Consider the following 13662-nt stretch of genomic DNA (forward strand, 5'->3'; position numbering starts at 1 on the left):
ATATTGATATAATTAACCGCGATAAAATCCGTAAAAGTTTTTTTTTACTTCTGAAGAAGGAGTCTTCAAGTCATGAGTGAAGTCCAGAATTCTTCTAGGCAAGACTGCTCCATCTTCGACCACAACATCGCTCGCTAATCATCAGGTGAGATAGTGGTCAATCTATAGACTTGTGGATAGTTTGGCAATCAAGTGATATAGATGAAATCAAAACATAGAATATAAAACAACCAAACATAGGGTTCTAAAAACACCTCGTACCAGCCTAGTGGCCCTGGAATTACACACTACTTAATAAGAGTAAAGTAGCATTTGCTGCGCATTATCGACCTAAGCCATGGTTTCTGATAGCCATAGAATTTATACACCCGTGCCCTGCATTATACACTGCTTGTTTTTATCCTGCAGTACAAAACACGTTCGCAAAAAGCCAGCTTACTACACGCACGGCATTGCTTACAAACAGTCAACCAATCACGTGCAGCCAAAGGATCACCTGAGATGGCGTGTTTTCCCGCCAAAATTTTCATCAATAACACTGCGCATGTTACTCGAGTGAACCCCCGTCTCTTTCCCGTAGCGAGGCAAGTGAGAGGGAAAGTAGATAACCTATAAGTTTTCACGCATGCGCGGGAAAACGCTTTTAAGGAAAAAAAATGTTAGCTAGACAGCGCGTTTTCGTTTTCCACGACTCACATAAGTGGAAATGCGGTGTGTTAGTGCAGTAAAATAGTACTTTTACTGTAAATTTAACTAGTATGTTGTAAATAAACATTAGTTTACGATTCGTAGTGTACGTAACTAGTCTAAATATACAATTAAGTAGTGAATATATTGATAATTAATTAATATTAGTACTATAATAAATCAATTGTGCTGAAATTGCTTTAAATCTGTATTTTGGAATGGGAGAGTGTGATTGGAAACAAAAGGCTTATTGATTTGCTCCATCGTCGGTAAGTGTTGAGTGTATTGTAGACTTCAATTGTTTTTCTCTAAGACCAGATGGAATAATGTGCCACCTATATAATAATAACCTGTGCTCCCAGTCTATTATAATGTGCGAAGCTGGAATACGTCTGACCTTCTCAGCATTGTTTATAATGAAAACCGTTATTTTTATATAAAACATGTGCCCAATCTCAGTACGTACTCTGCAGGACTAAATAAAATCCGTCGGATCGATACGTAGCGAACGTATCAATGAATTTTCTAAAAGCGAGTGGTACAGAAATAGAACTGTCTACTTATTAATACTTTAGTGTTTTAATCACTCAATTGTTGAATTATTAATCTATTGTGAAAGTAATACCTAATTTATATTAAATTAATTCAAATACATTACAGTCACCATGATCTTTTAGCCATAAAATTAAATACTGAGAATAATAGTGTTCCACAAAAAAGGATTCATGCAGCAGATTAGACCTCTTTTCATTAAAAATTCTATAAAAAAATAATATTGGTTGCATTTGACGTCAAAATTATGAATAAATAAAAATAAATATCTGTGCTCACAATGTTTGAAGATAATTTAATTTGTAAAATATTTGATTCTCCGAATGGATAAATAAATGTCGAAATATTCCATAAGCTTGCTCCGTATTAGAAAAAATAGTAGACTGGATGAATGTGAAATATCGCGGATTTTGCTGTAAATGTAGCTACATCGGTTTCAGTTTCAAGGTAATCTAGTATTATTTTACAATTATTTACTATTTTATTTACATAGTTTACATTCAGCTGCTACTAATTATATCTACCTATAGTTGTCGCCATATTTACTCAATAAAATTGTTGGAATACCAAACAATTTCGTAGAATTTTAGATAAGGTAAAGACATCTTAGGGACCGCAGTCATGATAAGGCCTATAAGATCTAGATTATTTTTGTATTTATTTCGTAGCTTTTCAACTTCGTAATCATCGACCTTTCAGTGCTTTATTGCAATTAATTTCAAAATGTTTCATTTTCATAGGATTCTCTGTTGAGAAAGAGTCGATAGTTAGGTTGTTCAGCATAACCAAAATGATACATCATTATACCTCTATATTACTCAAGTACTTGTGTAACTTCCAGAATGTTCATTTGCAGACTAACTTTGACAAAGGTAGACAGGAATTGTTTCCGAACAGTGAACACTTTGAATAGAAACTTTGTGTTAGAACCATTTGGGCCCGGACAGTACCCGTCTTTAACACGTCTGCCCAATTGTAAAAATATATCTCAGTTGTCTTTCTGTTTGTGCTCAATAAATGTTGTATAGGTATATATCTATCTATCAATTTCACGGAAAACATAAGCGTTTATTAAAACAACTGTACACTATGACTTTTCACGTTCAAATTTTTAATCCTACTTCCTACTAATATTATAATTGTGAACGTTTGTGAGAATGTAAGTATGGATGTATGTTTGTTATTCTTTCACGCAAAAACGGCTGGACCGATTTGGTTTAAATTTGGTATGTAGATAGGTGATACCCTGGATTAACACATAGGCTAAACTTAATGAACACACCTCGCGGGCGAAGTCGTGAGCGGAAGCTAGTAAGACGATAGTTTTAAGGAAGGCAGACGTTTATGTTATATACCAATAGGTATATGTTATAACAACTTGAAGTAATCAAGATATGCTTTGTATGGCACCATTGTTAAACTATGTCTACAGTTCTAAGTTACGGAGAACGTTAAACTGTTTATCCCATTTTCACATGAATAGCTATGATAAGGTCCGGAACTACAGTGAATTAACTTCACACAGAGAACTGGTAAACCCCGGTATTCAGAGAATTTCTTAGCAGGGTTACAGAGGTTAGATAGCAGTCGTTGTTTCTTACCAGTTATTGTTACAAGCATGCCTAGTAAAGATTGTGAGCTTAGGAACTTCACATTCCAGGATCAAGTCTTAAGAGTTACGTTACGGGTTGCCTAGGTATTTAATTAGGTTGAGAAGGTCAGACAGGCAGTCGCTCCATGTAAAACATTGGTGCTCAGCTGCATTCGTTTACTATAGTGGGAGCCGATCGCAACAAACATTTGTAGTTGAGAAAAGGCTAGGCAGATGATTATGATTAGAGAAGTTACGGTTTTCTCTATGCGAGATTTCCACGGAGGAGAAAAGACTAGCGGAGATGCCCTAACGAAAAATCTCCTAACAAAGCAGCGCGCCAAAATTCGGGTGAGCGGGGGACGAGGAACGTTACTGTCTCCACCCGTGCTCCACCCTTATACGCCTTTTATGGGAAGCCACCCATTTTTTGTAAATCCATCTAGCGTGGAATAGGATGATTAAAATCTAACCCTAAACTAACATCGACCACTAGTGACATACTCAAAAGTAAAGTAAATACTCAAAATTAATAATTCTTTTAAAATAGTAATTCAATTAGAAAGTTTAAAGAAGCATTCATTTGAAATGAACGAAGAAAAAGAGAGAGATAAAAAAGTTAGAAAATTAATTGTTATATAAGTATTATTTTGTGCAGATAACTTGCCCCACAACAATTTATTTACTCCTCCAGAAATGAAATAGGTATCTAGGAACCATTAAACGGAGACTCGATGAAAAATCATTTTTATTCACCACGGGTCTAAAATACCCCCATGGTGTAATTTAAGTATCAACTTATGGCATTGTGTTAGTTCGTCTACTAGCCACTATGGCATCACAAGCACGAAAATTCGTTCTATTTGTTCTAGAACATATCTAAAACCGTGCTGCGATGACTGTTGTTATTTTCGATGTTGCCACATTACGAAATTCACCAAGAAAAATGGGAATTAAAATTATAGGGACAGTGTTTATCAAATTAGAGTTTTCACAACTATATCAAAACGGCGCATCCACTAAGTGGCTCACATTATGTGTGTCCGATGTTGCTCTGAGTAAAGGTACATTCAAAAAGTATGTACGGCAAGAGAGATATACCTATGTAAAACATTGCTGATCTATTCTAATATTATAAAGAGGAAAACTTTGTTTGTTTGTTTGGTTGTAATGGATAAACTCAAAAACTACTGGACCGATTTTAAATATTCTTTCACCATTAGAAAGCTATATTATCTGCAAGTAACATAGGCTATATTTTATCCCGGTGCGGGCAGTAGCTCCCACGGTACGCGGGTGAAACCGCGGGAAAACGGCTAGTGATGAATATAAATAAATCTACATAGTTAGAGTTATGATTAATTTTAAGATAATTGCAGCTTTTTTAAATAAGACCTTTTTTAAGAATGGGTGATTGCATTTTCGATGTCTGGTAGCACTTAATTTTGTAACGGGTCTCTCTGTCTTGATGAACACAATTTTACTTCAAATATACGTAAGTCGACTACTTACCGAAAGATGGTGTTTTATAAAATTAAATTTTCATGATAATATATCATATGTTTTGGTTTGTAAATAATCTATAAAAAAACTTGTAGGATGCAAGGAAAAATGAAGCTGCTTTTTAAGGCAAAAATTGGTACCAATAATATACATTGATACAAGATTGATACGAAAATAATAGAAATTCACTTAGAGGTTCTAGAAATGCAGCTATTCGACGACAGATGTCTCTAGCAAAAAATATGTTTTAAAGCTAAAATATTACTTACACGTGAAATGTTATCCTATGGTATGTTTGAGTTTGGATCCTGAGCAATTTCTACAATTAATGATAGCGCATTTCATCGTTTTAATCGAGTAACAAATAAAATCTGTTGAAATTGTGGTAAAAATACAACCATGACAAGATGTCAGTTTGATGTAAAGGACGATATATGGGCGGTGTCCAGCCACGCCTGCCGTGACGTAGTCGTGACGTATTTGACCTACCTGAAGGCGCGTGACCTACCTGCGTTAGGGCATCTCCGCTAGTCTTTTCTCCTTCGTGGAGATTTCAATCATGTACACAATGGGATTGGATTTATGTAACCTCGAAGCGTAATAAATCCATTTTAATATTTTGATTATTTATTTTCTAACAGCCATTACTTAACAAAATATTATTCAAAGGACTTTTCGAATCACAACGTTCTCATTAAACGCCTTATACGCCGCACACAGCATGATAAGGCAAATGATAAGGAAAATGGAACACTTTTCTGTGTCAAAATAATGCATAATATCGTTTAGTTTCGCTGTGATAGTTAAAATTTCGATTGCACACACGAACAAATTTAAAAGTGGCCGAATAATCGTGTATTTTAAAATTATTTTGATTGTTATCGCAAGTGATAGCATCTGTTTACGTAATAGGTGCCCATATTGACTGTATGAAGATACCAGATACAATAATTTTACTGGATGTCATCCAGTGTTCGCTAGTTGAATTATTACCATCATACGCACTAGTTTTGTTTGTTGAAACAGTCGTTTAAATATACGGAAAATATTTGATACATTTTGTGAATATCGGTTTATGTTGTATTTTTTTTTTTTTGATTTAAGGTTCCGAGTTGAAAAAGTTTTATCCAGTCCAGCGAGATGTCGAAACGTGAGTATTTTTTAATTAATAATAAATTAGCCTTCTTAAATAATTTAAAATTATGTTTTTAATATGTCTGTTCTATTATGTCTGACCCAAAACCTTTTATTTATAAACCTGGGGATAACTATCGATGTCCATTGTATTTGTGTTTGAGCTATCCATAGACAAATATGCAACTGGATCAAACATGATAAAATGTTTGTTTCAATTAATTTGAAAGCGTTCTAATTATTTATTTACTTTAATGTTAAAATAAATATTGTAATCTAATCCTAAAATTGGGGCATAAATTTATATTATGATAGCCAGAAGGTGGTGACTTTGCTTACTACATAGAAATGAAATATGATATCTCGTATCAACGAGGTACCTCTCCTGAGTAATAACTCACCTTTCTTTTTACAACAAAGTCAGGTATGGCTCAGATTTATTTGGTTCTAATGAAAAATCCTTTAGGTAAGTACTTATATTTAAGGTGGTATTAGAAAACTCTTAGAGCATTTATATGCTTTACAAACAGTTCACAAATTACACGAAATTATTGGTAATAGACACTGTATTATCAATAAATCTATGCCCTAATGTTGTAGAAGTGACAAACCATTAAATTGAAAGCTAATTAATACACAAATTATTAAGACAATATTCATGTTATCACCAACACAAATATGTACAGATATCTGTTTACATAAAACAATGAATTGCCTTTTAACCAACTTAAAACACTATTAGCATTGACAAAACATGTTTGTTGATAACCTCGGGCGAAAGGTAGGTAGTTAAACACCGACATACTGTGATAGATCGATGATACGTATAAACGAGCCACTGACTCGCGGCGAACGTCGATACACAACGATATCGACAGTAGCCCAACCCTATTATTATAATAATTATTTCACGGTCGGCTATGAACCATGAAATTACAGGAATTGCAAAAATATCACCGCTCGGGCAATTATTTGGTCGTCATTCTTATTGGTTATACAGATTTATTGTTGTTTAAATACAGATTTGTTTTATAATCAGTTATGGTAGTGGTTTCCATTTAAATTTTAAGGAAATTTCTTTATTTTTAACGATCGTAAATGATTTTCCTGGTCCTTTATCAGCTCTTAGAATAATTCAATTTAAAATCTCATCGGCAGTTTAATCGCAGACAGTTACTTTAAATGTTTATTTCAGCATTTAAATAAAGGAATGAAACTGTTATGGCCATCGACGCGGCGTGGAGATGGCAAATTTTGTCGAAACTGTAAACTTTATTTAGATGAATCAGCAAATAACAATCACTTAAAAGATACAACTCTTGCTAAGTTCGAAGAAAATAATATTTACTGGCATAGAGGTATATAGGCATACCTATGGGTCTCAAGTGGCGTGGAAAGTGTACATATTAATAGGAAGACTCGGGCTAATATTTCTTAGGAAAAGCTAATTTGAATATTTTATTGGATTTGAAACTTCAGTTATTAATTAATTGGTCTACATACATAGGCGGCATTGTTTTTTTCAATCTTTAAAGCATTTTTGGCTTAATTAGATTTTGAATACCGTTACCATCGGAATGTTTATTGCCATAAAACAGAAGCTTTGTCTCCTTTTCTGTTTTCCGACAAACATCGGAATAATATTTCCACCTAAATGATAAAATATATCAACATTTATTTACGATCCAGTGGCATCTGTTCTCTAATCTGAAGATTTTGCATAAATTTTAAATAAAATATATTCTAAATAACATAATTAAATAGTAGTTCATTGTCCTACGCAAGTTACGAGAGTCAACTACTAGAAACGGGTTATTATAGCATTCGTAAGCTATAGGTTGCCAACCTCTTGGCTATTTGTGGATTTCAATTCAGATTTCAATCTGCCCATTCATATGGGCTAGAGGTGCAGAGATTGTTTTATTCGCTGACTCTGCAGTATTGTTGTTGCTTAATAACAATAGAGAATAAAACATAGATTAAATTCAAAAGCTGCTAGTCGTAGATTTAAAGTTTTGTACTCTGTGACCAGAACGAATGCTTGAGGTTTTTGACTTCATTGAACTTTCATTAACATTATGTATATGTCGCAGGGATATGATAAAAACGGGGATTTGATCAATTCCCTAAGGGTTTGATCAAATCACGGAGGATGTCAAAATAACAACACGATTTTATCTTTTCCCTAAACAAATCTAGTGAATTGAACAAATCCCTAAACTGGTTCAGTAAAATGACAAAAAACATGTCAGGTTCTTGTTTGGGTCGCGCTTGCAAACACTAGGCAAGCCGTAGGTGTCTGTAACGCACGATGCAAAACGTATAGATGTGCCTGTAAGAAAAATAATGTTTTATCTAATTCACGATGCCACAAATCAGCTACATGTTTTAATAAGTTATTATTACAAATAGGCATATCTTACGCAACTAAAATATTAAAAAAAAATGTTTTGTTCATTCTTTAAAAAAGTTTATTGGTATTAAGATAAGAACTTGATCAAGAGATATTTACAACACAAAAAGAAAACTATCCTAGTAGAACAATAAAAAAACTAAAATATATACACTATATCTAAAAGGCGTCAAAAATTCATCCCCATCGCTGTCAACTGGGAGCGTACCCAAGAGGCTGGCAGCATAAATATTGTTCTGAGTAATGGTGATTTTTATATCAATATTTCCTTGTATTGCACACACCTGATTATCATAATTAAATAGATATATCTTACCAAATAAACCTTCAAAATATCAAAGCAAAATTATTTTTGTCATTTCACTGAACCAATTTAGGGATTTGTTCAATTCACTAGATTTGTTTAGGGAAAAGATAAAATCGTGTTGTTGTTTTAACATCCTCCGTGATTTGATCAAATCCCTTAGGGAATTGATCAAATCCCCGTTTTTATCATATCCCTGCGACATATATACTTACAAATGAAGGACCGCTAGGAGCTGTATGTACATTGAAGAAGAAGAAATACGAACAAATAAGAAAGTTCCAAAAACGATGGATAGATGGATAATGTAACTTGTGAGATAACGGCAGATAGAAGACTCTGGAAGAAGAAAACACGCAGTGTGGACCTCAAACAAAATTGAGACATTGGCAAGAGGCTGGAATATTATGAATTATATTACCAAAAGCCTAGTAAATCAAAAGACTAGACCACTATGATGCTTTGGATTACATGCCACTATAAACTACAAAGTCACCCCTATAACCAAAATACGTGTGCACATAAAAAAATATACGCCAAAAAAACAAAACTTTGTTGAGTCATGGTTTGGCCCGTTCCGTGGAAGTTTATCGCCCTCCCCACTTAGTTACTAAACATTAACTGCGGATAGTGACACACCCCCGGTGGCCAAGGAGAAAGGGGAACCAACCAACTAACCTCCACTTATTATGTCTTTATTATTAGATACGAAGCATTATTATGCCGGTTCCTATGAATAAGAAACAGTTCGGTTTTCTTGCAGATTGTAGCTTTATGACGTTTACTTTCTTCAATGGAACTTAAGATAAAAATATTCCCTCTGTAAGCAAAGGTACCTGACATATAATTATGGAATGCTTTTCAAATATACATACTTCAAAATATTCAGATGGATGTATACCTATCCTATCAAACTTACACTTCAACGCTTTATTGATGGCCATTATGGTTATTCTGGCTTTTGAGAGTTGCAGTGATTGGAAATAGAGTGCCGAGCTCAATGATTTGTTTAGATAGTAGGTAAATGGTATATCGTTTAAGTGTCGTCACTGGTCGTGACTCATGATGTTTATAACGGAGTGATTTGTGAATATTTAACGTTAACATAACCTAAAAGTTCTTAATTTACCAATAGCAAGTTGAAATAATACCAAAAATTTAGATTAATGTATGCTCGGAGGCATTTACCTCTAAACCCATCAATGGGTATAGGATGTTGATAATTTGCCCAGCGTTACGGTATCAAGGTATAGTTCCGTTATTTTGCATTTACTTTCTATACTGGTTACCTGATCTGAGCAATATTAACAGGATAGTTTTTAGATTACCTATAGCTTCCTTGTACCCCATTACAGCCAAATAAAATTAGAGGCACGAAATATGTACTTAAAACTAAGAACCATCACAATTACTAAAAACCGGCTCACAGGTTGACTCGCCAAGGGGAATTAGTCCCCTTCGTAACGAAACGTAACATGCACGAAGTAATTCGGGGATCAATGTTTGTTTTTGAGATCGTGGACGAAGATTGCAGGTCGTTGCACCTGGTCAGGGCCGGATTCGAGGCTGGACAAGGGGAGTTAGGGCTCAGGGCCCCAGGTTCCCTAAATCGGAGAAGAAGACGAATACATATTGATTGTTTTGAATTCTTTTAATGGATTTCGGACCTCTGGAGATTAACCTTTAATGTTTGTTATTTCGTTGTAGGGTTGGATGTCAAGACATTTTCTAAAAACTCGTAAAGATATAATTCCTCTACATTACATTGTAGATTTCTACTGAAATCCTTTGATTTCCGTTGAATAAGAAGCTTTCTCACCAAATAAAAGTATACCTTCCTATAGGGGAAAAAACCATAACTGCAACTGAGCTGTTGCTCAGCAATTAGAGTCAGAGCGTGTTTGACTTCCACTTGAGCAGCTAAACTTCTGGCATCTTGAAAATTGTTTTTAATAATACTAGGGCCCTTCTCTCTTTGTTGTTGCGGGCCTCCATACCACCAAAATCCGGCCCTGCATCCAATGCAATTATAGTGAGAGCGGTAGTCGGACGCCGAGTGGTGCAGGCGTCTGTAGGTTTGTGTGTCAACGCAACCGGACTTGCATTGGCAGCCTCCGACACCTACTGTTAATAGCCTGCTATAAATGTGATAGTGTATAATTACGGTATAGGTTTGGAGGTCAGAGACTTGGCTATTAAAGGGGAAAATGATAGGTTATTTTAGCGCAGTTTTAATGCATTGTTGGACTACTATAAGCTATAGTTCGGCCATTCAGAGAATGCGTTCCTGACACGTCGCGATTGAACTGACGACGTAACTTTGCAATGGCGTTGCAGTTACGATAAAAATATTTTTGCTGGTTGTTTACCGTTTTAACAATTGAGGAGCATTAAAACAACATTATTATATCAATAATCAATGAATGTTATAATTCAGTCAGTTCAATCGCGACGTGTCAGGAACGCATTCTCTGAATGGCCGAACTATAGTAGATACAAAGAATCTTTTTCCTTAAACTAGAGAACAAATCTAGAGGTATATGCACGTGACAAACATATTCTACTATACTGATAGTCAAAACTTTAATAAGAGGCCAACGATTTCGTGAAACTTAGTAAAATTCTCCAAAAATAATCAGCCTATGTATTTTCAAAATATCTGTAGAATGTTCTGAGTGTGATTATTCAAACTCAAATATTTGAAACGGCAAAATACAAGGAAGATCATAATTTGTCTTTCTTTTGTCTCAATTACTCAATATTTATATGTCTAGGTATTATTGGTCCATCTTAATAGGCAGCATTGTTTTCTATGAAAATGGTTTCTCATATCGAACAATGTACAACTTTCCCATCTAATTAATCAAACTGCGATTTGTCAGCGAATGATAAATAATACTTGGGCCACACTGTGAACCTCCGTTTTTTATCTAGCTCATTAATACTGACTACTTTTCTTTGTAATTTTAGCAGTTAACACATCCAATTTGATCTTACAAAACCAGTTTGTCATATCTCATCAAAATGTATTAATTTCTGCCACTTTGAGTTTATCTTATTCCATAAAGCAAAGCGCCAGGCCGAAAACATGAGATGCAGCGGTCATTGACCTCTCACTCCGGTCCTGCCTCACAGATAATATGATTCGATAGATAACTGTCTACAGATTTTTTATTGCTCCCAAATCTAGGTTATGCATTTGATTCGTGATCATTTTTTTTGCCCGCCAAATAGTTTCTTACACTTTGTAACTGTTTTGATATGTGACGTCGGACATTGAAATTTTATTTGATAGTTTTTGTGGTGTAATGCAAAATATACACGTCATCGTACTGAATTAGGTACAAACTACAGGTTGTAGAGGATTTGGACAATTTGGTCTTAAAATAGCTTGTTGGGAAAATTCGCATTTTTATCTCAATTGAGCAGTGTGTGCGTCACTTTACCGCTAATGAAACAAATGGCATCTAACGGATTGGTGCAATTACTTTAATGATCACAACACTAAAATAAAGAAAATGGCATTATTCTCAATAGAAAGTTAAGACCTAAGATTTTCACAATTTGTGAAACTTATACTTAATGGTTACAGGTATCTACTTATTTATCAAATAACTAACTTTACCTTTCACAATATTATTAGGACGGTCATTCACTCCAAATACTGGTTCGTGACGCCATTTAAATAAGAATTAATAGCATATAAGATAAAAGCGAAGTTCATCTACAAAAAAGATTAGCAGACAGTATTTATAAGTGAGTGAGTTGGTACAATGGTACAATCTGACGGTGTGAACAATGGTCAATAAGGTTTTTTTGTCTGTGGTACAATGATGTGGGTCACAGGCATCGCATAACTGCTCATGACACAACACAACCCGCGCAAGTTCAACACTTTGGCATCGGCTGTGTATGAGCACAGATTGTTCTTAACGTACCGCAGATAGGATATTAGGTACAATACTTTATCGGTCTTTAGCATGAACTCCAAAGAGAATTCAAAATAGATTGTGTACTTTCCAAACACATAGCATAAAATTGCGATTCTTTAAGTGCTATTCTTTATAGTGAGTTCTTCTATCTTCTCATAAGAAAATTAACTGACAGAAACTTTCAATCAAACCAAAATCAGAACACAGAAAAAGCGTCATGAAACCCAAAACTTGCTAAAATTGTCTCTCAAACTAATCTCATTCAAAAAATACGAACTGAGTATCATACACGTGTTGCAAGTACATCGCCTCTTCTGAGGCTGATGATCTGTGTTTCGTTGTAGGCGCTGCCTCCATCTGCCGTCGTACCGTTACTCGGCACAGTAACCGCAAACTGGAAGATTAATGTAACCAGTCTGCTCCGGCGCATACAGGGCGGCGAAGGTTCATAGTTCTATGCAGACACGAAATAGGTCGATGTGGGCTCTATGATTATGATCGTCAGCTTTCTTTTGTTTTTCGAACGGGTTTTGAAGGGCCTACGTGACTGGTTGGGTTCTGTCGTGTGTGAATTGGTTTTTAGCATTGATGGGGGGTAATTGTTAACGAATTAAAAATAGTGATTACTTTGTCTTTTTATCAAACTTTCTGAATACCTAATGGTTAATTTTCATAGAAAGAACTTTGTAGTTTATATGACTTTTGCGTTATTTGAAAAAGTATATAATAATGTGGTCAAAATACCTAAAGTAAAGGAAGTACGCAGCAGTTTTTAACTAGAGAGCTTATAATGCTCATCGATTTTTAAGGTTTACAAGAGTTTACTTGAAAACTGTATAACGTTATTGAAAAATGCGTCAACGTGCTCTAATAGTACCTATTGTAAATATGTATAAGTTTCATTAGGTATATATGTATGTATAGGGGTATAAACAAGTAGGTATAGCCTAATGGTTTTACATCCTACCAAGCGAGAAGTGACTTCGTGAGTTTGTAGCACGATCCCTGCCCTTTGCACCATTGGCTTCAGCTTTATTACAATCAAGTTTAGATTGTTTCTTAAGATCTAGTGACCTAACAGCAGTACCAGTATTATGCAACAAATCTAACGTTACTTAAGTATTATCCGAACTTAATCTTTGTGGTCTGCTTTGTCAAAGTTTAACCACTACAACGACGAAGGAGATTTGGAACAAGGCTTAAATATGAACCACAGAGGATTATATCATAGTACTGTCATCTGTATGCCTACTGTAGAAAAATCTGGATGCTTTCAAAATCGTATTAACAAAAACAAAAGGACAATGCCAGGGTGTGGGCTCAAAGTTTGCCCAGCAGTGGGAGTAGTTTCAGCTGGTTCCATAGTGCACTCTGAACACGAAATCCAAATATTTTTGAAATCGGTCCCAGAGGTCCCGAGAAAAACCGGTTCAAATGTTCTCCATAGATAGTCACTTAACAAAGCCTGAGCCATTTGCCCAGTAGTGGGAATGGTTAGAATAGGTTCTTTACTTCACTGTTATCACGAAATCCAAATATTTTGGAA

The 13662-nt window shown here is 35.0% G+C and overlaps 1 protein-coding gene across 1 annotated transcript in view; it reads left to right on the forward strand.

Annotated features, from left to right (window-relative positions):
- The first annotated feature begins 749 nt into the window (after window positions 1-749).
- LOC124638795 (long-chain-fatty-acid--CoA ligase 5) overlaps window positions 750-13662 on the forward strand; it is a 57630-nt gene continuing 44717 nt past the window's right edge. The window contains exons 1-2 of the mRNA XM_047175900.1: window positions 750-956; window positions 5438-5483. Coding sequence (XP_047031856.1) covers window positions 5474-5483 — 10 coding nt within the window. The 5' untranslated portion in view covers window positions 750-956; window positions 5438-5473. The remainder of the gene's footprint in view (window positions 957-5437; window positions 5484-13662) is intronic.

Source organism: Helicoverpa zea, chromosome 18 (assembly GCF_022581195.2).
Source record: "Helicoverpa zea isolate HzStark_Cry1AcR chromosome 18, ilHelZeax1.1, whole genome shotgun sequence".
NCBI lineage: Eukaryota > Metazoa > Arthropoda > Insecta > Lepidoptera > Noctuidae > Helicoverpa > Helicoverpa zea.